The following is a 26,881-nucleotide window of genomic DNA, read 5'->3' on the forward strand; positions in this document are numbered from 1 at the left end:
AACCTAAATGCCCATGAACAGATGAATGGATAAAGAAGACGTGGTACATATATACAATGGAATGAATGAAATTGGGTCATTTGTAGAGACGTGGATGGATCTAGAGACTGTCACGCAGAGTGAAGTAAGTCAGAAAGAGAAAATCAAATATCATATATTAATACATATATGTGGAATCTAGAAAAATGGTATAGATGAACCAGTTTGCAAGGCAGAAATAGAGACAGATGTAGAGTACAAACGTATGGACACCAAGGGGGGAAAGCGCGGGGGGGGGGATGAATTGGGAAGTTTGGATTGACATATATACACTAATATGTATAAAATAGATAACTAATAAGAACCTGCTGTATAAAAGAATAAAATTCAAAAAAAATAAAATAATAGAAAAAGAAAGCATTGGTACAATTTATTTCAGAGAATATTTTGCCTATGTCCCCTTCTAGGAGTTTTGTGGTGTCATGTCTTATATTGTATTTAAGCCATTTTGAGTTTATTTTTGTGTATGGTCTGAGGGTGTATTCTAACTTCATTGATTTTCATGCAGCAGTCCAACTTGCCCAGCACTACTTGCTGAAGTGACTCTTTCCTCCATTGTATATTCTTGCCACCTTTGTCAAAGATTAACTGATTGCAGGTGTGTGGGTTTCTTTCTGGGCTCTCTTTTCTGCTCCATTGACCTATATGCCTGTTTTCGTGCCAGTACAACACTCTTTTGATTACCATGGCTTTGTAGTATTGTCTGAAGTCTGGGAGGGTTATGACTCCAGCTTTATTCTTTTTCTTTAGGATTGCTTTGGCAATTCTGGGTCATTTATGGTTCCATATAAATTTTAGGATTTTTTGTTCTAGTTCTGTGAAAAAATGTCATGGGCAATTTGATAGGGATCACATTAAATCTGTAGATTGCTTTAGGTAGTATGGCCATTTTAACAATATTAATTTTTCCAGTCCAAGAGCATGGGATATCTTTCCATTTCTTTGAATTATCCTCAGTTTCTTTTATCAGTGTTTTATAGTTCTCAGCATATAAGTCTTTCTCCTCCTTGGTCAGGTTTATTCTTAAGTATTTTATTTTATTTTATTATTATTATGTTTTGCAGTACGCGGGCCTCTCACTGCTGTGGCCTCTCCCGTTGCGGAGCACAGGCTCCGGACGCGCAGGCTCAGTGGCCATGGCTCGTGGGCCCAGCCACTTCGCAGCATGTGGGATCTTCCTAGACCGGTGCATGAACCCGTGTCCCCTGCATCGGCAGGCGGACTCTCAGCCACTGTGCCACCAGGGAAGCCCTATTTTATTTTTTGATATGATTTTAAAAGGGATTGTTTTTTTACTTTCCCTTTTTGATATTTTATTGTTAGTGTAAAGAAATGCAAATATTTTCTGTATGTCAATCTTGTGTCCTGCTACCTTGCTGAATTCATTTATCAATTCTAATGGGTTTTAGGTGGCATCTTTAGGGTTTGCTATATATAGTATCATGTCATCTGCATATAAGGACAATTTTACCTCTTCCTTTCCAATTTAGACACCTTTTATTTCTTTTTCTTGTCTGATTCTGTGACTAGGACTTCCAATACTATGTTAAACAGAAGTGGTGAGAGTGAGCATCCTTGTCTTGTTCCTGATTTTATTGGGAAGGTTTTCAGCTTTTCACTGTTGAGTGTTATGTTGACTGTAGGTTTGTCATAAATAGCCTTTATTATGTTGAGATATGCTCCCTCTATACCCACTTTGGTAAGAGTTTTTATCATGAAAGGATGTTGAATTTTATCAAATGCTTTCTTCTGCAGCTATTGAGATGATCATGGTTTTTTAAAATTTTTTTTAAAATAAATTTATTTATTTATTTTTGGCTGTGTTGGGTCTTTGTTTCTGTGCGAGGGCTTTCTCTAGTTGTGGAGAGCGGGGCCCACTCTTCATCGCAGTGTGCAGGCCACTCACTGTCGCAGCTTCTCGTTGCGGAGCACAGGCTCCAGATGCTCAGGCTCAGTAGTTGTGGCTCACGGGCCTAGTTGCTCCGTGGCATGTGGGATCTTCCCAGACCAGGGCTCGAACCTGTGTCCCATACGTTGGCAAGCAGATTCTCAACCACTGCGCCACCAGGGAAGCCCAATCACGTGTTTTTTGTCTTTGCTTTTGTTGATGTGGTGTATCACATTGATTGATTTGCATATGTTCAACCATCCTTGTGACCCTGGGATGAATCTAACTTCATCATGGTGTATGATCTTTTTTTATGTGTTGTTGGATTCAGTTTGCTGATAGTTTGTTGAGAAACTTTGCATCTATATTCATCAAAGATATTGTCCTGTAATTTTCTTTTTTGATAGTGTCTTTATCTGGTTTTGGTATCAGAGTGATGGCTTCATAGAATGTCTTTAGTAGTGTTCCCTCCTCTTCAATCTTTTGGAAGAGTCTGAGAAGGATTGGTGTAAGTTCTTCTTTGTATATCTGGTAGAATTCCCCAGTGAAACCATCTGGTCCTGTTTGCAGGGATTTTTTTTTTGTTAATTACAGTTTCTATTTCACTTCTACTGATTGGTCTGTTTAAATTATCTATTTCTTCTTGAGTCAATTTCAGTGGACTGTATGCTTCTAGAATGTCCATTTCTTCTAGGTTGTCAAATTTGTTGGCATATAATTGTTCATAGTATTCTCTTATGGTTTTTTTGTATCTCTATGGTATCAGTTGGTATTTCTCCTTTTTCATTTCTTATTTTATTTGGGTTTTCTCTCTTTTCTTCTTAGTGAGACTGGCCAGAGGTTTGTCCATTTTCTTTGCCTTTTCAAAGAACCAGCTCTTGGTTTTATTGATTTTTTTCTATTTTTAATCTTTATTTATTTCCTCTCTGATCTTTATTGTTTCTTCCCTTCTGCTGACTTTAAGTTTTGTTTGTTCTTCTTTTATACTTCTTTTAGGTGGTAGGCTAGGTTGTTTATTTGAGATTTTTCCTTGATTTTTGAGGAAGGCCTGTATCACTATGAACTCCCCTTAAGAGCTGCTTTTGCTGAATCCCATAGATTTTGTATGGTTGTGTTTTAATTGTCATTTGTCTCAAGGTATTTTTAAATTTCCTCTTTGATTTAATCATTGACCCATTGGTTTTTTAGTAGGATGTGGTTTAGTCTCCATGTAATCCTTTTTTCTTGTTTCTTTTCCTGTGGTTGATTTCTAGGTTCACGCCTTTGTGGTCAGAAAAGATGCTTGAAATAATTTCTATACTCTTAAATTTGTTGAGGTCTGTTCTGTGCCCTAGTTTGTGGTCCTAGAGCATGTTCCATGTGCACTTGAAAGGAATGTGTATTCTGGTTTTCTGGATACTATGTCCTGAACATATCAGTTAAGTCTTACTGTTCTATTATATCACTTAGGATCTCTGTTGACTTGATTTTGTATTTCTTCTTTGTTCCTTTTTATTTTCTTTTCGGTTTTTCTTTTGTGGTTGATGGTTTTCTTTTGTATTATGCTTGTGTTTTCTTCTTTTTGTTTTCTTGTGAGTCTATTATATGTTTTTGATTTGTGGTTATCCTGTTTTTCAAGTATGCTAACCCATCACCATACCTACTTGTTTTTTTTCCTTATCTTATTGCATTAGCTAGAATGTCCAGTATGATGTTGAAAAGGAGTGATGAGAGACAATATCCTTGCCTTGTACCTGATCTTTTGTGAAATATTTGAGTTTCTTAGCTTCATAGATGATGTTAGCTGTAGGTTTTTTGTAGATGATCTTGATCAAGTTGAGGAAATTTCCCTTTATTCCTAGTTTATTGAAAGTTTTTTTTTAAATCATGAAAGGATATTGTATTTTATCAAGTGCTTTTCTGCATATATTGATATGATCATGTAATTCTTTTAACCTCTTATGTAATGGATTTCAAAACTTTCTTGAATTGCATAAAATCATATCACAATAGTAATAAATCTTTCAGAAATATTCATAGATTTTTGTGATACTTTCAAACAATGATATTGGTAAAACAGCTCTGTGGAAAAAAAAAATAACACAAAGCCTCTGATTTGTAGCATCTTCCAATTTATGTGGTATAAATACTCTCAGTATTTCCAGTTACAAGGTACCAAATGAGCTTACTGAACGTGGAGCTGGGAGGAATTCCTTACAGCTGTCCCTTGTGAACTGGTATAAGCCAACTCCAGCACACCACTACTTTCAAGTATACTTTTGAAGAGGTATTTTTCAGTAAAACCTCATCTGATGATACTGTTTACCATGAGGTTAAAGAAGAGCAAGCTAAGGGAAACTGAGTTCCTGGGACTTTGGAAACTTTTGATTTCTCACTAAATCACTCAGAAATTAACCCATTTATGCAGCTATGAAAACAATATACTTTCTATGCAGTTTCAATCGTTGAGAAAGTTTTTGTGGCATGAAAACTTGGGAAGCAAGAAGTTAGCCTAAGACATAATTTAATCAGAAAATTCAAGACACGTTTCATGTGATTTCATTTATTAAAGAATAAAACTAGAACTTCCAGTATATTCTTTCCAACTATGAAATGCATTTAAAATATTTTAGAAAGAGCAATTCCAACTTTTAAAAAAAGAAAAACTGCTGGACAGCTAAAATACTCTTGTTACCAGATTTTGTTTTAAAAAAAATGAAGCAAGGTTATATAGTGAGAGTAGAGAAAGCAAAAGAAAGTGAAATCACCCATGACAATCTGTCATATTAGCCATTATGCATTTCAACATCTGCAACTGAAAAGTCACAGAAGTCAAAAAATAAAAACAAAAAAGACTCCCAAGGACCACAAACTGCCTGATGATGTTGCTATAATGTTTAGCCCTCTGTTAATTTCACATAAAAAATAAATTAAGTATAAATAAGGAGGTGAGGGGGCTGGTGTGTGGTCAGGTGCGTTAACAGGTATGTACTCAGAGGGGGCTTGAGAATGAGGCCGAATGCCTTTTGTCTCCCATACTTGCTACACAAAACTCTCCTCCATGTTGCTGCAGAGTAAGAAAGAGTCCACAAGCCGGGGCTGGACCAGCTGCTGGAAGTCAGAGTCCTGGAGGCCTTCAGGACAGACCCCGGCCAATCTACGCAGAGCAGCCTGAGGAGAAAACAGAAGAGATCAGACTGCACCTTCAACTTCCCTGAGAGCTGCATTTCAGTAAGTGGCTCATTTACCAGCCCAATTTGAGCTGATCATCACCTTGACACCTTAGTGATATGGTCCTTTTTGTCACTTGGTCACCATAGCAACCTTATTACATAGTCACCTGATTTCAATGGTACCTTGATCACTAAAGGGGATGTCATCTGAAAGTTTTCATGATCTTAATTAGTCTTGCCATCTTGGTTTTTCAGTCATCTTAGGAAACTGATTGTTTTGAAGATCTGTCATTTTAAGGATTTGGTCAATTTAGTGACATATTTAAGTTGAAGATTTATCTTAGAGACTGGAACTACCAGAGGCATCAGTGGAATTATATTCTCACTTCCAGGTCTTTATAGAAACCTTAGAACAGCGAGGGCTATTCATTTATCCATAAATTCAGCAAGGTTCTGAGCAAAGCATTTTGGGATGGGAAGGAAGGGAGAGGGAGAGAAGAAGGAGGGTCATAAAGTTAAAGGAAATGGAATTTCTGCCACCAAGATGGGGATGAACAGGAAAGAGAAGTGCAGGCAGAATGAAACTACTGCCCAGGTCCCCATACACTGAGTGTTGCACTCTTCCCTGAGTATGCCATCTTGTTTTACATCCATGTGCCCTTGCTCAGATCTTTCCCGTGATGTGAAACCCCTCCCCAACTGTTTTTTAGGTGTTTATTCCCACACCAGACTCTAAGCTCCTTAAGGATAGAGACCGTTTTATTTTTCTCTGTATCTACAAAGCTATGCTGAAAAAAAAAACCAAACAAATGTTGAGTTCTACTGCTAGAGTAACCTGAAACTATAAACGTGAGCTGTGTACCTACCTAGTCCCTACCTGTGTACCTACCTGAAGCCATGCATACTAAGTGCCCAATGAATATTAATTCCTTCCATCTTTCTCAAGCCTGAACAGAGCAAGGAACAAGGTGGGAGCTTAAGGATGCCCTTCCCTTGGGAAACAAAGAGAGAGGGGACTATCTTGAGTGGCAGAAGAAGCAAAGAAGGAGGAATGCCCACTCTTACTGAGTGTCTACATAGTATCTCATTTAATCCCCACAGGATACAGCAAGGTAAGTATCATGATATCCAATTTAGAAATAAGGAGACAGACTCAGAGAGCAAAAGTGGCCTTCCCAAGATCACACAGCAGCCCAACTCCAGGGCCTTCATACCTACACACACAGAGACAGGATGCTGCAAGCCCAGGACACTAGGTTATAATGAGTACAAGGCAAACATATAGCTCATTACCTAGACATGAGAAGTAATCTATTGCTGAGAGATCGCCAAGTTGGTGAAAAGAGAGGATGGCTTAAGTTGTCTGTTGGACTAACAGACACTGCCATGTCCAAGCTGGTTCAAGGAGAAGGGATATGCATCTCTGTTCACATGAGCAGGGTCTTAGACGATGGTGGCAGGAAGGAGACTCCAGGCGACTGTCTCTAACTAGTGTGTCCTGCCTCTCCTGGGGTATGATTTCCCCAAGGGCTAAAAGGCTGAACTCCATTGCACTTTCTGATTCCTCTGGGCTCCAACTGGGAGAAATAACCTTACTGCCTTTGAGTTGTTACAGTAAAAATGGAACCAGGGATCTTCCACAGATATGAGAATATAAAACCATCGATGTATTTTACATCATCAAGCATAAAAATAAAGCAAAAGAGAGGGAAGAAAAAAAGAGAGACAAAGAAATAGATAGAAAATAAACCCATGAAAAGAGAGAATGTAGAAGAAAATAATAGACAGAAAAAAAGAGACAGCATCAGAAAAACAGAACAAGAAGGAACTATTAAAAGAGAGAGGGCTTCCCTGGTGGTGCAGTGGTTAAGAATCTGTCTGCCAGTGCAGGGGACACGGGTTCGAGCCCTGGTCTGGGAAGATCCCACATGCCACGGAGCAACTAAGCCCGTGCGTCACAACTACTGAGCCTGCGCTCTAGAGCCCGCAAGCCACAACTGCTGAGTCTGTGAGCCACAACTATTGAAGCCCATGTGCCTAGAGCCCATGCTCTGCAACAAGAGAAGCCACCGCACTGAGAAGCCCATTCACCAAAACGAAAAGTAGCCCCCGCTCGCTGCAACTAGAGAAAGCCCACGCACAGCAATAAAGACCCAACGCAGCCAAAAATTAATTAATTAATTAATTTTTAAAAGAGAGAGAGAGATGAACTTGGGAAAGAGAAGAGACCAAGCATAACAGGGAGATCAAGAGAGAAAGAGATGGTATCAGAGAAAAAGAGAGCACACCCTGGGGATGGGAGGATAATAGGAGAGAGATAGGAGGAGGTGAAGAGGTAGTAGAGATGGGGGAGAGGACTAAAGGGCTAAAAAGAATGGGGGAGGGGAAAGAAGGAGAGAGAAACATCCCTAAGGGAGGAGGCAACCTCTAGACAGAGAGAAAAGCAAAAGCAAAACACAAGAGAGAGAGAGAGAACTAGAAACAGACACCAAAAACCACGAAGGCAAATAGATACCCTCCTCTCGCCAGGGTCCTCAGAAACTGTGTAGGGTTCATCATGAGCCCAAATGGTCTCAGAGCACCCCCTCCTCAGCATCCAGGAGCTCAAAGGGTCCTTCACCCTTCTGAAGCCTTTTACTTGGCCTCCGCTTTCCTCAGAAGGTTAACAACCTTCCCAGCACCTCATTCCCAGACAGTCTGAAAACACGCAAGAATTAAGCCCCGTACCCCACTGACAGCCGCTTCATTAAGGAAAAATCAATTCTGTTTGCAAGAGACAATCCATGCTGCCACTTTTCCAGATGTGGGAGATGATAATTGAAATGTCCTCCCTTCACCTGAATAGAGTCTTTAAAACTGGGAAGAAGGCTTGGGGAGGGGCAGGAGAGGTAGCCTCCAACTCCATCCGCCAGGCCAGGCTCCAAGCAGCCCCCATCTCACCAGCCAGGGGGCTGCACTCAAGTGTGGAGCCCCTTCTGGGAGACAAATCACGAACACCCGCCAACACTGGGGGCTGGGGGCTGAGCAGACAAGTCCGTCAGTCCCTCAGCCAGGCAAGAAACAGTCACCAAACCAAGGTCCCATGGAGATACAAGAGCTGAAAAAGGGACCCAGCCATGAGAAGGTTCCAGGGTAGAGGGGGAGAAATACAGATCCCCTCCCATGAGCCAAGGTAGCATGACTAGGGCCACAAGCCATAAGGGGACAGAGCATGGCTGGAAACAAGATGGTCAGGGCAAAAAGTCAAGACATACAGCATCAGGCAGGCCTGTGTTTGAATTCCAAGAGCCTCCCCTTATAACACCTAAAACACAGGATAACACAACATGCTTCCTGCTGGGGAAAATAAAATACGAGCAGGCAGGTCCAAGCCGCAGAGAACTCCCAGGAAGCCCCAAGGAGGAGGATTTTGATATGAGCCTTGAAGGCGGTGCTGGCAGAGCTATAGAGAGGACATCTGCTTGGGACAAGGGCCAAAGCACAGTGTCGGGGTGGTTCAGGGCATTCTGACCCGAGCTGGACAGGGCCTGGAGGCAGTGGACGGCCTTCAGACCCCAGGTGGGTCAGAGCCAGGCTGTGAAGGGCTAAGTATGTGGACAGTAGGCCATAGGTAACAGGGAACCAGGGAAGGGGTGCTCATGGAAAGGTCATGATTGTAAACTGTCATGAGGAAAATGAGGCCAGCAGCCACATGAAGGATGGATTCAGAAGGAAGGGGCTCTATTCAGCATCCAACAACCTGTCCACAAGGAGAAATGTAATCCCTTTACCACCAGAAAGTCCTTCAAGTGGTTGAAAATAGAGGCCACGCCCTTCTGTGTGCTCTCCTTCAAACTCATGATAAAAATGGAAAAGGAGTCATAGCAAGCCCACGTGTCTGAAAGGAGCTTTATAGTTTCTCAACATTTTCTCAGCCCTATTCAGTGTCAGGCAGTTGCTGGCTGCCCAAGTTGTGAAGATAAGGTAGTTGGGGCCAATGATTATGTGTTTGCCAGGTATTAACTGTCTCCATTTACTCACTAGACCAGACAAAATGAAGGCCTGTGAACTTGCATGAAAACAATTACAGCTTTACATTCACTGGCCTCTAACTGAAACAGCCTTTCCTTCAGCTGTGTGTGAATGTAGCAACAGATCGAGATGTCTCAGCGGTGCCTGTTACTTGTTCACCAATAGAAATCACAGACCCTATGGGACCTTCCTGGAACAGCACCCCCCTCCACATCCTCTACCTGTCTCTTGTCTGTAGAAAAACTTTAGTCTCCTAGGCTTCCCTGAGTTCCAAAGAGTACATTTAATCAGAGAAGTGAGAAAATGCAGAAAGAAAGGAAAACAGTCAAGCAAGACAAACTAATAAGAGTTTAGCCATTAAACAAAGTCAAGGACCTTTAGTTCCTCCTCGGGGGATATAGATAAAATTCTGAGCCATGTCCTTTGAACTCTTTTACAGATACTGAAACCTCCACCAGGTGGAAGAAGTTAACTGTATGCTGCCCACATAGACCCCAGGCCTGTTGGAACCAGAAGGTTGATGATGCTGACTCCTGATTTACCTCATCACCAACCAATCAGAAGGATGTCCATGAGCTGATCACACACCACACAACCCCCCTCCCTGACCCTGTCTTTAAAAAAACTTTCCCTGAAAGCCTTCAGAGAGTTTGGGCCTTTTAAGCCCTATCTACCTGGACTCCTCACTTGGCAACCTGCAGTACCCAGTGCACTTTCCTTCACCACAACCCGGTGTCAGTCGATTGGCTTTACTGTGCATGGGCAAGCAGACCCAAGTTTGGTTCAGTAAATTACATTTTTGGAGGTACCTTCAATATTATTTATGCTCATTGCTAGTGAAGACTTGAGGCTAGCTTTTATTTAAGGAGCTAATTTAAAAGTATATATATATATATATATATATATTAACATATCACCTGCTTTGATAGTCTAATAATTATTTTAATATGATGGTTTTCCTTTTAATTCTATATATTTTACTATATACATTTAAAACCTAATACTGAGAAGGGGTCCATAAGCTTCTTCAGATCACCCAAGGCACAAAAAGGGTGAAGGTTGTTCTGCATGTACCAGAATAAAAGGCCCAACAGAGCTGAAATTTTTGTCTTTTTCCTCCCCACATCTGTATCCCCAAAGCCCAGAAGAGTGCATGGCTCATAGAATCACTTAGCAAATATTTACCAAATAAAATTTACAGCACTTCGTGACCTACCCAATGTCACACGGCTCATTAATGGTAAAACCAAGACAGGTGTGTCTGACTGTAATGCCTGCTGCTCCTACCACCATACAATGCCTGTCAGGAGCTCCCAGAAATGGGATGAGCTCAGTTAAAAAAAAAAAAAAAAGGACGGGGTGAGAAGGGACTTTATTGTGAAACAGCTTGAAAGACCTCTAGATCCATCCCTTCTGCACAGTCAAAGAGGACAAATCAAAGATCTGGCACCCCCTTCTGGAAGTTAAAGGGCTTTTACAGTGGGCTTCCCTGCTCCTGGATGCTTCCAGCTGCTCTGCTCTAGGATTTAATACAGCCCAGCAGGGAGGATATAGAGACAGGTTGGGTGTTCCCCATCTGGTGCTGCTGGTACTTTCATGGTGGACCCAAGCACCAAGAAGTTGGGTGGAGACCTCCCAGGATGTGCTAGCTTGGTTGAGGGTGAAGATCCTGGGGACTGGCTGAATAATCCTCTGTCCTGTCCTGTCCTACTCCACAAAGGAGGAGGGAGCTACGAAGCTGGAAGAGAACCAATAGAGCGGCTCTATCTGAGAAGGAAAGGAGGCTTTCTCACAGTGTCCACTTTGGAACAGGCAGAAGACATCTTACCCTAGCTACCACATGCTGCAAGCACCATAGCATCACCACCATCACCCAGCATCCTGCCAGCTGGGCCCCTCTGGTCTAGACCTGCTGTCAGATCCCCCAGGACCTCAAAGGTCCTAAATGTGTGGTAATGGGGGTTCCCCAGGCCTCTGCCTTTCACGTATATGACCTCATATAATTTTCATCACAATCTTATGAATTAAGTGAAACAAGTATTACTCTTTTAAAGAGAAAAATGGAAATCCAGAATAAGTTGTCCGGCTTACCCAAGCCTGTCGTGGCACAGCCTGTTCCCCTGGTCCCTGGTCTGCAACCCCAAAGCCCAGGAAGAAAGCTGGGGGAGGATTGGGAACTCACCAGGCAGGCCACCAGCACGGCGTCACTGCTGTTCCTCTTGGAGGGTGAGCGACAGAGTTCAATGAGGCGGGACATACCTGCGTGAGACACGGGGAGACCCTCACACCCAGGTCGGGGTGGGCCTGGCCAGGCCTGACCCAGAGGTGCTCCCATCTCTCACACACAGTCCTCTGCACGGGGTCCTGTGGAGGGAGGCGGCTGCCAATCGGCAGGGAAGACTTTCTGCTTCCTCAGGTGTAAATGGACCTGGTCAGGGCCAGGATGAGCTGGAGCATCAAAACCAAACCCCGAAGCGCCAGAACACTGGCCAGGATGGAGTTCACCCACAGTGTGGAGGAATGAGCCACAGAAGATATTGCAGGTCTTCCTGAGAAGGAACTTCCCATGCAGCTTCTTCTGATTTTACCAGCTATAGTTAACATTTCCATCTTTATCAGAGCAACTTCCTAGTACCTCTCCACCCCCAGCTGCCCATTTGAGTCAGAAAATATATTGTGGCTAAGATTATAGAAGGCTACATTTGAGTACACTAATATTTCCTAAGCCTTTACAGAGGAAAGTCAAATAAATGACTTTGCTTTTCAACCCAAATTGACTTTTTCAAACTCTAACAATGGAAAAAAATAACTCCTTATAAGATGGTATGAAAGGTATGCAGACAGATTCTGTATGTATGTATTTATCCTCCGTAAAGTCATTTTGGAGCCAGAGCTCTCTGCTGCCCCAAGGCCACCTCTTGCTGTCCTCCAAGTGCCTGGATGGTTGGCAACACTGCCATCTCCTGCCTCTACCTGGGTGCCCTTTCCTAGCCCTCACAGCCGAATAACTCCCGGAGCCACAGCTGAAGAGTCACCTCCTTGTTACATTATTTGAACCACCTGGATAAGTGTGGGCTACTTCCTCTGTGTGCCAATTGTGTCACTGACAGCCTTTGAGCATTGCTCTGTGATACTCAAGTGTAAATTTTTCTTTCCATATCCACCACCTCCATTAGGCTATAGGCCGCTGTGGTTAGGACGCGGTTATAATCAGTGTTATATGCCCAGCACTCAGAACAGAGCCTACCATAGAGTGAGTGCTCTGGAAACATTTGTTGGGTAAATAAGTGACTGACTGAATGAACGAATGGGTGATTTAATGAAAAAGTTAATGGTGGATAAATGAAGTAATGAATGAGTTAATGAATGAATGTGTGATTTAATGAAAGTTAATGGTGGATAAATGAAGTAATGAATGAGTTAATGAATGAATGAACAAAATGATGAATTCATGAGTGAATGAATGTGTGGATAAATAAACAAATGAGTATGCAAATAACTGAGTAAATGAATGAATGAGAAAATGAATGAGTGAATGGGGTCCTTGTTAACAGGAAGCCTACAAGTGAGTCACTCTTCTGGCCAACTTAAACCTCTCTAGACTCCTCCTCTCTCTTGCTTCAGCCCCAGGGGAAAGGAGGCTAAGTTGGGGCTGCACCCTGGGCCCCCATGCCAGCATCTCCCGGCACAGTCGGCCCTGCTCTGAGTCCTCTGTCACCACCGCCACCATGAAATCAGGACCGTTCCCAGCCCCGGCGCCCCTCTCCGCCCCTGACACAGCCAGCACCACTTACAACTCAGCCGCACGGCCTCCCGTGCCACATCTGGGTCTCGGCTGAGACGGGCCAGGGTCACTGCAGCCTTCTGCTGGACTCGCTCGCAGGCCGCCACCTCGGCGGGGGTCCCAGACCTTGGCTTCTCAGACAGCAGGCCCATGATAAGCTGGACCCCTGCGTGGAAAGCGATGAACAGTTGGTAGGTGCCCAAGCAGGGAGACTTCCTCTAGCTGCAGGCTCAAGCAAAGGCTGTTGGGATGACTCGGGGCTCTCAACCACAGGAGGAACTTGGACAAGCCCTCCTCTTCTTCTCCTTCTGCCCTGGGGGAGTCTCTGATTCCACATACCAAGTCACTACACCCCTGGAAGGGACAGCTGGAGGATATCCTTTCAATTTCCTTTAAATGCTATAACAGCTTTTACTACATCCCTGATGCTGTGCGAAACACACGGTAAATGCACGAACCCTAAAACCTCCCAATAGCCTCATAAACTGAGCACTATATAATAATTCACTGTGAGGCACAGAGAGAGGTGAAGTATCTTGCCCAGGGTCACACAGTAAGTAGCTGTAGAGCTGGTGTCAGAACCCAGATAATCTGGTTACCCTCCATCATCTCTTCACCTCTGATGCTGGTTGCATCTGAGACAGGTCCAGAGGTAATGGGTCCCGCTGGTGGGAGGTGACCCAAACCTAGACTGGATAATCACTAGATCAAATGTTTTAGAGGGGTATCATGTACTGGAAGGGAGTGGAGTAGTTGGACCGAGACATTTAGGCTTGAATTTGGTCAGCTGAGAACCTCTCCACCCTTCCCTGAAGCCAGATCTGTCCTCTGATTGGCCTACAAAACCACACCCACATCCACTCCCACGTCATGCCTTTGCCCATCTGATTCTTTCTGCAGGGGATGTCCTTTTGCCTCTCACTCTCCATTTAAATCATTCCTATCCTGCAGGTTGTAGTAAAAGTCCATCTTCTGTGGGAGGTATTCCTCAGCTGCCCCAGCCCACACCCTTCTTTCCTGCACAGAGTGGCACTTGCCAGCTTAGAAATTCAACCAAATATGGCCCACAGGTGTATTTTTGCTTTTTTTCTTGCTTTACACAGTGTCTAATTTTTTAAGAAGTTTTTGCTAATATGCAAATTGGGAGATTTCTATAAAAATCCAGATTTCTGGCATCTGAAAAATTACTTCCTGATCTGAGAAGACTGGGCCCACATTTCTGCTTAACAACAATTTGCTGAAGCTTATTATAAGCTTACTCTTTGAAATGAGATTGATCCAGTCCATGTTGAGCCACGTCATCCATTTATATCACCTGTGTGGGTCCTGCAGGCATCTAAGTTTGCAACCTGTAACTTAGACCATAGAATCCGAAGGGTCCTTAGAGTTCTTCTAGCCCAGCCCCTGCCTCTCTCCCCCATTTCACAGACGAGTACCTGAGGTGTGGAGAGATGAAGTGACTTCTCAAGGTCACATAGGAGTCACTTCCAGGCCAGTACGTCAGTCATGTGCCTCTCCAAATCTTACTTGAACCAGATGCAACTTCTAAGCCTCCTAGATCCCAGTTCAGGGGGCAGTGAGTAACTTAGTTGTGGACCCTGAGGTTATTCAGTCCTGAGGAGGGGCCATTTCTCTCTCTGGTGAGCTGTGTAAGTGCCCCATTTCTCCCCCCTACAGCCTCAGGGGATGCTGCAGGCCCTCCCTTTCTCAGCCCCTATTGGCTCTGCCACCACAAACTCTGGTCCTGGGGCAAGGGGCTTCTCTCCAAACCCCTTCCCTGGCCACTGAATGGAACACGGTCTTCTGGCTTCTTATGCCCACAATGTCCCTAAGACAAGGTCATAGCTATTAATGTCCTGAGTATATATGGCATGGCCTATGGGGACATAAACAGGGGGCACCAAAATGACAACTTCAGGAAGTGCCACAAGATTAAGAAATTTGACTAATTCCTCCAGGTCAAGGTTCCCATAAAGAAGCCATTTTCCAAATCCCAGCTTCGTAGCTAGAGTCTGACCAAAAATAGTTTCTCATATACGACCAGGTGAGCATCATGGGGGCAAGGATTTTTGTCCACTTCCTGAATGGGTATATCCAAAGTATTCGGAATAGTGCTTAGCTCAAATATTTGGAAATGAATATCAAATGAATGAATGTGAATGTATTCATGTTAGAAGCCTTACAAATATATAAAAAACAAAGTTTCCTTTAAATGTATACCTTATAAGTCTTATCTAGAAAAAGATAAGATGCAATGAAATTGGGGCTGCCTACAAAATCCAGAATGTGTTTCCTAAGTTCTGGTCAGGCTCCGTGCCACAAAAGTTGCCTGAGAGTTGTGGGCAGTTACAGCTTAGAGACCAGGTCCCAAGGCCATGTTCCCTCCTCAACATTCTCTCCAGCTCAGCCCCAGCCCCTGAGGGAGAAGCAAAACTAGCTGAAAGGGCAACACTGATGCCACTGGATTGACAAATAAGAGCTTGGACTGCCCTGGCCTGCCTCCCAGTGTAAGGGTGACCAGTGGTCAGAGATTCTGACTTTCCAGTATGGCCCATTCATCCAGCTCCCCACCACCAACACTCACACACAGTTTAGGGCAGGACAGAGACAAAATCACCAGGCTTCAGGACAAAGCATGTCAGAGTCCTCCTGGTGGGAGGACTTCCTTTCAAAGCATAATGAGGCTTGCCCTGTCCAGACCAAGGAGTCCTACTGTCTTCCAGTGATCCCTGGCTGAATCACCTCCACTGCTGGTCCCTCAAATCCTGACCCACTTTGCTAAATAGTTTCTTCATCAAACTCTCTTCACTTAAACCCTATGAGACAGCCACTGTTTCCTGAAAGAGCAGATACACATAGCACAGAGCTCATTCTGTGCCTGACACTCTTCTAACATGCTTTATATTAATCCCCACATCATCCCTGTGAGGTCGATATTACTATTGTTCCCATTTTGCAGATGGAAAAATGGAGGTCACAAAACTAGTAAATAACAGAGCCAGGATTCAAGCCCAGGCAATCGTTTCCAGTCTTCACAGTCTCAACCACCATGCCCTCCTTCCTCTGCTGCATTACTTTACTGCAGATGTCACGCTTTTGTCACGTTATCACTTTTGTCCAGGTGGGGTCTCCTTCTAGACTGTGTGAGATACTCTAGAACAAAGGCAAGGACTTAACTTACCTCTGTGTCCTCACTGTCCAGCACAATGCCAAGAACCTAGTAGGTCTCAATAACTTTACTGAATGAGCCCGTCAATAGCACTTTGTAAACCATAAAATCCTCCACAGATGCCAGATACTCCAATCCCAAATCCATTGGCCTATGGAGACCCACTCCCACTGACCACTTGAACTACAGGCTCTGGGTGCTGAAGGAACAGGCCATAAAAGACACCCCTTCAGCCTCTCACCCTCAGCCAGCTCAACAAAGTTTCTCATTATTAGCCCAATCACATAAAATTAACACAGAATGATGCCTTTCCATTAGTAATAGAGCAATGGGGGTTGGGGAATGTGTACATGTGTTAAAACAGCGGGGCAACCAGGGAGAAGGGGCTTAACAGGCGCAGAGGCAGCTGCCTAGGCTCCCAGCACACTCCTCGTTAGCATCTCTTGGTTTCCAACTGGTTGCTAATTGCTCTCCTATTTCTCAGTCACAGGAAGCCCTCACCACTTTGTTCCCAGCTGCAAGGCAGCCAGCTGACCTGCCCTCCAGCGGAGACCTCTTAGATCAGCTTCCGGGCACCTCACCCGAACCTTGGTGACACCGTCCGCATGAGGTGGGAGGAGGGGAGCAAGAGGAAAAAGATGCTCTCAGGTGAGGCATCAAGGGATGCAGCTGCCCTGACCTGATCCCCCACCCTTCGGCTTTCCACTGTGGCCAAACCCAATATGATGAGAATGATTTAAAGTTGGAATGCATCCTTTGTAGGAATAGATTTTTACTTCTGGATCATAGTGAAATCTGTCTTCCCTTCACCACCCTGACTGAAATAGCCAATTGCCACCCTCCTACCTTGGGTTTACCTTATCTTCTTCCCCGCTTTACTTTCTGCATCTGATGTTCTCTTCTTTTGTTCCATGTCTGCCTCCCACTAGATTGAAGCCCCGTGGAAGCAAGAAAACACTTACATATTGGCCCACTTGCCCACATAAGCACGCATTCATGTGCTCCTGCAAGTGTGGAGACCCACATGCACGAATACATAGGCCTTCACACAAACACAAAGGCACAGGGTCCCACAGAGCCACATAACCTGTACGGCGTGCACACCACTGAAAAGACATACCGTTCTCCTGAATGATGTCAGAGGCACACTGCTCTAGGACAGACATGTTTGCCAAGATGGTCACAATCTGGAAAAGAGGATTGAGAAGCTAAGAAAATGGGAACGCCTGTACTGACAGGTGAGCCAGGAGCTCTACAAAGCTTTCCCTTAGCCCGTGACTCCTTATGGTCCACCTGGCCCATCCTTCCATGGTACTTTCTTCCATCCTCATGGGCTTCTGCCACTCAGATGTGTTTCCCCAGTGACTGATGCCCATTCTTCAGTATGTGACTCTGGGATGGCCCCCAGGGGCCCCAGGACACTGCAGGTGAGAACAGGGTCACCTGAGTGAAGATGGAGCCTCATCATCTTTCTGCAGGGTCGCTTGGCCCCAGGCCCTGAAATGCATACAGAACTGGCAGATTTTTGGCTAACCCCTGCCCTGGATTGGGTTCCCTCCAATCCCAGCTTCTTGCCCTGATGCGGAACCCCACCTACTTTCAACCCAAAATGAATGGAGACTAAGATTAAGACAGAGATCATGACTAGGAAACTGGAGGCAGCATTATGCCGTAAGCTTCAGGTATTGTATGGAATCTGGTGAGAGTTCATGCTCAGCTACACTTTATAAGCCTGTGGGCTGCAAGCCTTGCTTGTCAGGCATGGCTGAAGGGCTCTGCCTGTAGGAAAGGGATGCTGACACCAGGTAAACACAGACCCTTGGTTACAACCTCGTGGGCTGAGCAGCCAACAGCCCACCCCAACCCCACCCCCTGGCACAGTCAAGTTTGCACAGAGAACTCACAGCACAAAACTGGATTAAGGATGGGCCAACAAGGGACCTCCTACCAACCCCAAACTGTAGAGGGTGCCAAACACCACTGGAATATGTTGGAAACGTGGCACCTGTTAACTCAGATGCCACCCATGACACTGCTCCTGACATTAAATTTAGCAAAATGAAAATCCACCCACTTCCATGGAAGTGGACAGCACTCTCAAGTGGTAATCAAAATCAATAATAAAATAAAATAATATGTTTTCCTTGGTGCAGGCCTATCTCTCTTGAAAGATTTCTTCAAAGCCTGTCACATGGTATAACTGGAGGCTGTGCCAGTTAACAGTCTCCTGACACAGTTCAGGCAGCTTAGTTCTGAAACTGGATAATGAGTAGTAATGTGATGTTGACCAACAAAGCGTACTATCTAGATTTTAATGGGTTCAACATTGGCATATTACTCTGGATAATAAACGCACGTAACAAATCTCTATAGGAAGGGAAAAGTTTGCCACATTTATAGAATATCTATCTCCTCCGTTCCCCACTAAATACGTGCTAGAAAGGGATATGCCTCCTTAGGCTGCTGTGGCATCCTTATGTGTCAGCCCTTCCAGCTTGGACCTGGTAAGGGGCCTGGGTGGGCAAGTATGATGGGGTGGGTGGCCAGGGGAGGGACAGGACTTACACCAAAAGCTTCATCCTGAAGGCCACTCTGCACCACCAGATATTTTATGAGGGGAGTGACAAACTCCTATTTGCATTTTAGAAAGGTAATAGGACTGAAGGAGGGTTAGTCCTTGGAAGCTCTTTTTTCCTACCCTTTCAGGATTGTGCGTGTTTGTGGGCTGAGTGAAAAGAGTTAGAAGAAAAATACAGGTAGAAGATGCAGTCAAAACATAGAAGCTTCCCAAGGGATTTCCCTGGTGGCCCACTGGTTAAGAATCCACCTGCCAATGCAGGTGACGCAGGCGACACGGGTTCGAGCCCTGGTCCAGGAAGATCCCACGTGCCGCGGAGCAACTAAGCCCGTGCACCACAACTACTGAGCCTGTGCTCTAGAGCCGGCGAGCCACAACTACTGAGCCCATGTGCCACAGCTATTGAAGCCTGCATGCCTACAGAGCCCGTGCTCCGCAACGAGAGGCTACCGCATTGAGAAGCCTGAGCACCGCAACGAAGAGTAGCCCCTGCTCGACACAACTAGAGAAAGCCTGCACACAGCAGCAAAGACCCAATGCAGCCAAAAATAAATAAATAAATTTATTTTAAAAAAGAAAAAGCATCAAATATTCAATAGCATTTTGTTTAAAAAATAAAAAATAGAAGGTTCCCAAGAGGCATAAATTGTGCAGTCTTATGAGGAAGGAGACACAAGGCCAAGCCTGTACCAAACTGCGGTTCACTTGGCCTTCTGTGGGCTGTGAGCAGTAGCAGGGGGCACAGGCTCTGTTCTCACCACTAAGGGACAGCTCCACTCCAACCATCATCAGCCTGGCCACTGAATAAAGATGGTTGCTTGACATACAGAACCAAAAGAGAAGGAAGGTAGAGAGGGAGGGAGGAAGGAAAGAAGGAAAAGAAAGGCAACATAAAAAAGGAAAAGGAGGGCGTCCCTGGTGGTGCAGTGGTTGAGAGTCCGCCTGCCAATGCAGGGGACACAGGTTCGTGCCCCAATCCGGGAAGATCCCACATGCCGCGGAGCGGCTCGGCCCATGAGCCATGGCCGCTGAGCCTGCGCGTCCGGAGCCTGTGCTCCGCAACGGGAGAGGCCACAACAGTAAGAGGCCCGCGTACCGGAAAAAAAAAAAAAAAAAGGAAAAGGAAACCTTTGTCTGCAGCATCAGGTTCATTACACTGCAATTATTAGCTGTGTCACAGGCACAGGTAGGTCTTTGTGTCAGACTAATTTAGATCCTGTTAATGAAAATTACTTCCTCTTTACAGAACCTGTACCCCATGTGGTTTTCTGAGGTGCAGATGAAGTATTCAATTAAGCACAATTTGAATAAATGCCAATTATGCCCTGCTTTGAGTCCCCCCTTTGAAACATCCTTGTATGTGCCCTGGTATAGACAGGAAGGCAGATCAACAATATTTCTCTTCACAGTCAAGTCCAGGGATGAGATTTTAGGGACAACTGGTTTACCTTGTTGGCTACAAGATAGCAATGCTGTCAGTGGAGAGAGTACAGGAGCCAGACAAACAGTTTTCCCCTGGCCCAGGCTAAGTCATTCCTGTCTGATGGTTTTTAATTAAGTCCTATTCCTCCTGAGTGAGCGGCTACTGATCCCTCTGTAGTTATTAGGGGAATCAGAGGGTATCAGCCTCAAGAGAGGTTCTAGGTAAGAGGCAGTATAGCATAGTGGCTACGTGCATGGACCAACCTGTTCCAAATCTTGGCTCTGTCATTACTTTCCATCTGATCTTGACCATGTTACTTAACCTTTCTGTGCCTTGGTTAATGAGGTATATTCGTTTTCTATTGCTGCTAAAATAAATTACCACAAACTTAGTGGCTTAAAACAACACAATTTTATCTTGCAATTCTGGGGGTCAGAAGTCCTAATTGGGTCTTATGGAGCTAAAATCAAGGTGTTGACGGAGCTGCATTCCTCCTGGTGGGTTTAGGGGAGAATCTATGTCCTTACCTTTCCCAGTTTCTAGAAGCTACTCACACTGCTTGGCTCCCAGCACCCCATTGCTCTGACCTCTGCTTCCTCAGTCACATCTTATTCTCTCTGACTCTGACCCTTCTGCCTTCCTCTTATAAGAATCCCAGTGGCTACACTGGGCCCACATGGATAATCCAGGATAATGTTCCTATACCAAGACCCTTAATCATACCTGAAAATATCCCTTTCACAAACCTACCTTAGTAGGCTAAGGTAGCCTACTCACAGGTTTGGGGAGGGGGCATTATTTGGCCTACTACAAAAGATAAAAATAAGATAATAAGACTGTGATAAGTATTAAGGGACAATGTTTTGTCAAGCACCAAGATCATTTGTTAAATAAACTGAATACTATTTGGCCCCGGGGAACAGAGTCTGAAAGGACCCAGGCCTTGAAAGATTGTATCAAGTACCATCCGGTACAACACCCAGCTTCGCCAAGATGTGAGGCTGATGTGAGATCCCTCCCAAAGGGAGGCAAGGTACCAGAACAGGAGAAGCCCTTCCCAGCAGAGAACCCAACAAACTTTGTGCTCATTACTTTCTGTGGCATTTTAAAATCGTTTTTCCTCTGGCCTCCCAGAGACCTTAGGAACATTGAGGCAAATAGCAAATTGAACCAGAGTAACAGGGGCAATCCCATGTCACTGATTCAAGAAGAAATGCCCCCATGTGGTAAGAGGGAGGATGGCAAAGCCTTTGACGATAGCAGACATGCGGAGGAAAAGGTTTACTCTGTGCTTGTTCCGGGAACACCTGTCCACATACCAATCTCAGGCTCATCTCACATCCGTAACAATGGCTCAGCAGTCAGCCCTGATCACACCTGGACTCTACCTCTGTGCCTTTCCTTTGCTCTGTCATAAACTAATACTGAGGACCATACCACTTAAAAGGCAAGTGAGGAATACCCAGGATACCCAAATAGAGACGGGTGCTCTGATCTGATAGAGCTTACAATGCAGGAAACCTGACATATATTTAATGAAAAGTTACGATTGCTTTTATGCTGTGCAGTAATTAGGACAAAAAGGCCAAGAGTTCATAGAACTGAAATTAGAATTACTCTTTAACTACTGATGGAATATTGAGATTTCTACTCTCACTGTGTTAACTCTCTAAAGCTCTGGCAACCATGTCAACCGCAGCTCTGAGACCAGCCAGCAGAGGAAGTCCCACTGCTTCTCTGTCCTGCCCTCTTTCCTCCACACCACTTCCTCCATCAAAGAGCAGGAAGAATCAAGACAAGAGCAGTGGTCTGAAGGATGAAGGGCTCGGAGAGAGGGAGGGTGTGGTCTCCTTGAACACACTTTCTCCCTCAAGGCCAGCGAGGCAAGGGGGTCTGGGAGAAGGCCCAGCCCACTCCCTCCCTCTGATAGGTGTGATCGGGCCCCCAGGAGCTGAGAGGGCTGGACAAGCGTGGAAACCAGGAGGGCACCTGCCTAGGCCCCGAGACAGACACTGCTCCCACTCTCTCTGGTCCCTGGTCTTCTCACAGGCCTGGCTTTCCCTCCTCACTACCAAAGGCGCGAGACTGGAGGGCTGAGCTCTGGGTTTAGGAGACAGAGCCACAAAGGCCATAAAAATGCCTTAGATGTAGGTCCCAAGCCATTGGTAAACTAAACCAAAACTCTCTCCCTGGGAATTGCATCGAGTTTGAGGTGTCAGTCTCACAGTATTAGAGAGCATGTAAACACCAGACCATGTTCTCTGGGCTTAGTTTTCCCTTGGCTTTATAGGAAGAGGTTCCTGGGGCAAATCAGGACTGGGTGTTGTGATCCTGGGTTCCTCCAAGCCTCTCTGGATCGGTAGATATGCATATATAGTCATATGCAAACGAACTCCACTGCTTTAAGTGGCTTATAGTCTCTCTCTCTCTCTCTCTCTCTCTCTCTCTCTCTCACACACACACACACACACACACACACACACACACGCATGCACACATACACAGTACAACCTGCAGAAACTGACACACAGATTGAAACAACACACACCGTGCATTGACTCATGCCACATTACACTCACCACCACATTAACCACATTTGCTGACCCTACCTTCCTGTCCCAATCAGATTCCTGACAGTCTCTGTCTGGACCCATCCCAATCTCTGGTTCTATCAGAGACCCCTGGCCTGTTCATTACTGAGTATCTCTTTGGTTCTAACTACTTTACGAGCATTATGCCATCTAATCATCATAATGACACAAGGAGGGAGAAAATATTAGTATCCCTATTTCACAGATGAGGGAATTGTGGCTCAGAGAGGTTAAGCAATTTGTCTAAGGTCACACAGCTAGGAAATGGAGTCAGGATTTGAACTTAGGTCTGCCTGAACCCAAAGCCTGTACTGTTTCTACCATGTCATATATGTATGTGATAGGGCTGTATAAACTATAGAGGGCTTTTGCAATGTAAGTCAAAATTGCAATCCCTGGTAACTGACATTTCTGATAAATGGACTCCCGATAATGGTATTCACAGCGAGGGCTCAGAAATGCTACAAAATCTGGACATTCTAAAATGCCAAGCAGACCATGTGTCTTCATGAGAAGTGAATATACCAGCACCGTTCACCTCTGTGAAAGCAATTAATTTCTAAAGGCCATAAAGTCATGTTCAGTGAAAGTCTCTGCTGTGGCTTAGACAGGATAACCGCATCCCTTTCACCCTAGGTTGTCACAGCTCGACAGACAGGGCAGAGATGAGCCAGCCCTTTCCCCCCACCCTATTATCACGCCTGTAGCTGGATGCCCTGGGCAGCATGACCCCTAGAAAATACCTCCTGGGGATGAAAACACAGGCCACAAAGGGCTTGTTAGGCAGGAAGTGCTTCTGGATGCCTGACCACATCCAGCTCCCCTAGATTAGCAGAGGGGCGTGGAAGAGCCCCTCTGCTTAATTTGTTGGACAGATTAAGTAGACTCAGTTTGCTGGGTTGATAGAGGGGTTCTCGCTGAGATGTTCAAAGGGAGGCGGACAAATATAGATCCAAGACCCAGAGGCTCTGCACAGCACTGGCGTCATTGGCAGATGCATTACCGGAAGCCTCAGGGGCATTTAATCTCCTAAGTGTTTCAGGAGGCGGTAAGCACTTCAGAGTCTAATTCATCTTCTTTGTCTTCATTACTGGGAGCCCTCTGATCACCTTAATCCTCCCTCTGCCAAAGGAAAGAGCCATTTGTTTCTTTAATGGGTCTTCTCTCACTAGCTAAGTGGTTGCTCTGAGTCAGGGCTGAAGGTGAGGCCATCCTGAGGACAGAGGAGAAGAGCCTGGCTCAGCGGTGGGGTGGTGGGAAGGGCGGGGGGGGGGGGGGGCGGAGATAGGGGGATGACAGAGACAGGGCAGTGGGAGAGTGTGGCAGGAAAACACCTGACTCCATTTGCATAGAGCTTGACTACATTCTCCATTCTCTCCCCACCCTGAGCCCCTCCTTCCTAGGAATCAGTGAGGTTCCAAGAGGGGGCCAGTCACTCCTCAGGATGAAAAAGGGTCTGTACATATAGAGCCATGGGATGTCTAAGCTGGAGGAGACCATCCCACTTTACAGATAAGGACACTCCCCTCTGAAGGTTCCCCATTCAGGGCTGAGTACCACACATTCAAAGGCCAATAATAATAACAGACAGTGGCTTCCATTTATTTCATAGTTTCTGTGTTCCAGGAACTGTACCAAAAGTTTGTATTAGTTTATTCAATTCTTATTTTATCTCTGTGAAGTATGTATTATTCAATTATTTCTCACAGATGAGAAAGGTGAGGCTCGGAGTGAATTGCCCAGAGTTACATGATCACGTAGTAGAGAAGCTTTAACCGCATGTCATCTGATCCCCTAACCCCTGTTCTTACTGCCTCACTACTGGATTTTGTATGAAATGACCAGAGTTGGCTACAGGAGAGGTACTTGAAAGGAAAGGGACCTAAAATCGTGTCAGGTAGGTGAGAGACCCAGCAACTGGAGGCGTCTAGCTGAAGAAGAGAAGAGGGGGAACAAGGCAGATCCTGCAGAGTGAGCCCTCCAGTCCCATGCCCCACAGCCAAGGACAGTGACTGCAAAGGGCCAGCCCCCGCCAGGCGTCAAGCAGCCAACAGCCAGCCCAGTGAGCCACCACTCCTGATCTCTTTGTACTCCATACCTTGTCTTTATGGGGCTTGTCCAACTAAGAAGTGAGAGATTGAACAGGAAAGGAAGTCTGGAACTCCATCAAGCAAGGCTTGGAAGACCAAACTGAAGATTTTGGATAATTCGCTATCTGTGCTCTTCCTTGCAACATCAAGTTTGAAAGATAATGATAGTCGTCACTTACTGAGGACTTAGCAGGGACAAAGCATTGTATCAGGTCCTTTACGTGTATTATCTCACTCGCCCTCACAAGGACACTGCAAGGTAGATGATAAAACCAACACCCAGGAGGCTGTGACTTCCCAAAGTCACCCAATTAATAAATGGCCCCAGACAAGGTTGACATTCAGTCTCTCTGACTCCATAGCTCCACTACCCCCTCTTCATTTTCAGAGATGGCAGCAGATGAGAGTCAAAGACCCAGGTCTATGTCAGGCCAGGACTCAGTGCTGGCTAGCTACTTGTCAACCAGATGATTTGGGGAATACTCTCTTGAACCTCAATACTCTTATCTGTAAAATGCAGCAGATATTATCAGCCTCACGATATTAGTAGAACCCTCCTATGCAAATGCTTATATACTAGAAATTCTCTCTGAATGGGAGTTTCTATGGTTGGCTGCCTTTCCACAGGTGATTCTAAAGACAAGAAAGAACTGATGTAGTGCCACCCTACTTCTTCCCTTTCACGTCCTAAACAAGCATTTATAGAATTTCGCCAAGGGTGCCAGCTCTGGGCTAGAGGCTGAAGAAATCCCGGGGAAGTATAGAACACAGACCATGCCCTCAGGGGGATAAACATGAAATAACTGGGAAGGAAGAAATATCATTGGAAAAGTCAACACTGCATTGTGAGGTGTGGCCTCCAAGAAAAGGATGATCCCGGGGAGCTGGGGCCGTCTGGGAAGGCTTTCCCAGAGTTGCTGGGGTAGGAGCTGGCACGTGAAGTTGGGGCAGCTTTGACTGGACGATGAGGCTGGACGAAAGGTGGAGCTGGGGAGCTGGGTTCCAGACAGGGATGAGCTGGGTTGGAGGCTGGAGGATCATCTAACACAGAGTTCAGGCACCTGGTTGAATTTACAGAGAACTAAAACCCACCAATCCACTGCCCCCACCTCTGGAAGAGAAATGGGAGGTTGAGTACAGCAGAGGTGGGACAGGATGGAATTCCATAACCTCAGAGCTCAAAGGCCATTGAAAACCCCCTCATTCAATGTTTTCAAACACATTTAGTAGTAAAATCCTTTTTCCCCAAACAAGACTTTACATGGAGCTCAAATATACAGAAAAAAAAAAACCAACTGAGACTGATATAGGGGTTGAGGCCCAGAAGCAAGGCTCTGCTCCAAGACCCTGTTTCACAGAGGCAGAGAAAGGAAGAAACTCGCTGCAGGTATAATGTCAGACAGGCAGGTGCCCACACGGCTGGATACAGACCTTTGGAGGAGGTCCAGGGATCTTCCCATGGTACCTCTCTGCGTCTTAGGATGGACAGGTCTGGATGGAGATGGAGGAAGTCTCTCTAGTGGTTGGGATGGGAGAAGAGGGTGGGAATGGGCTTGTGGAGGTGCTCCAAGGGCAACAAGGTATGTCGAAAACATATTCCTTTACCTTCCCCCAGATTGCTACTAACAGGACCGACAGTGAGCTGCAGCCATGCTGCCCCCAGAACCTAAGCCCTGGCCTCCTGCCCTCTGACTTCACGCTTACAGGTTCTGGGCCTGGTTCCCCATGAGCTGCTCACCTGGTCCCGGGTGTAAGGCGTGTCTACTCTCTGCTTGTCGCTGCAGGCCTCCAGGAGGACGCGGATGGCCTTCAGCTGCAGGAGCATCTCACAGGCCATCGTGTCAAAGAAGGTGATGTTGGCAAGGGCCGCAGAGGCCAGCAGGAAGACTTCCCCAGACGAGGCCTCTTGGCACAGTTCTGGATGGTGAAGAGAAAGAAAACAGCTTCACTGCCGAGCGCTTTCATATCAGTTACCTCATTTGGTTTCCACAATAGCTCTGGGAGAAAATGTGGGCAGGTGTTATAATTCCCATTTTACAGATGAAGAAAGTAGTTACTGGAGAGGCAGATGTATCTTCCTACATATGTAGCAGGGGTGGCATTTGAAACCTTTTGTGTGCTTCCTAATCACTCCATCCAACAGGTATTTACTGAGT

General features: G+C 45.5%; 1 protein-coding gene across 2 annotated transcripts in view; it reads right to left on the reverse strand.

Moving 5' to 3' along the window:
• Positions 1–4,340: 4,340 nt before the first annotated feature.
• The window catches only part of INSC (INSC spindle orientation adaptor protein), a gene marked incomplete at its 5' end in the record, with an annotated part of 126,145 nt that continues 103,604 nt past the window's right edge, over positions 4,341–26,881 (reverse strand). For both annotated transcript variants that reach the window (XM_079929648.1, XM_079929649.1), the window contains 5 exons: positions 4,341–5,077; positions 11,273–11,349; positions 12,885–13,040; positions 17,164–17,230; positions 26,464–26,642. In XM_079929648.1, the coding sequence (XP_079785774.1) occupies positions 4,949–5,077; positions 11,273–11,349; positions 12,885–13,040; positions 17,164–17,230; positions 26,464–26,642 (608 nt within the window). In that variant the 3' untranslated portion in view covers positions 4,341–4,948. The remainder of the gene's footprint in view (positions 5,078–11,272; positions 11,350–12,884; positions 13,041–17,163; positions 17,231–26,463; positions 26,643–26,881) is intronic.

Source organism: Stenella coeruleoalba (genome assembly GCF_951394435.1).
Source record: "Stenella coeruleoalba genome assembly, chromosome: 8".
Lineage (NCBI taxonomy): Eukaryota > Metazoa > Chordata > Mammalia > Artiodactyla > Delphinidae > Stenella > Stenella coeruleoalba.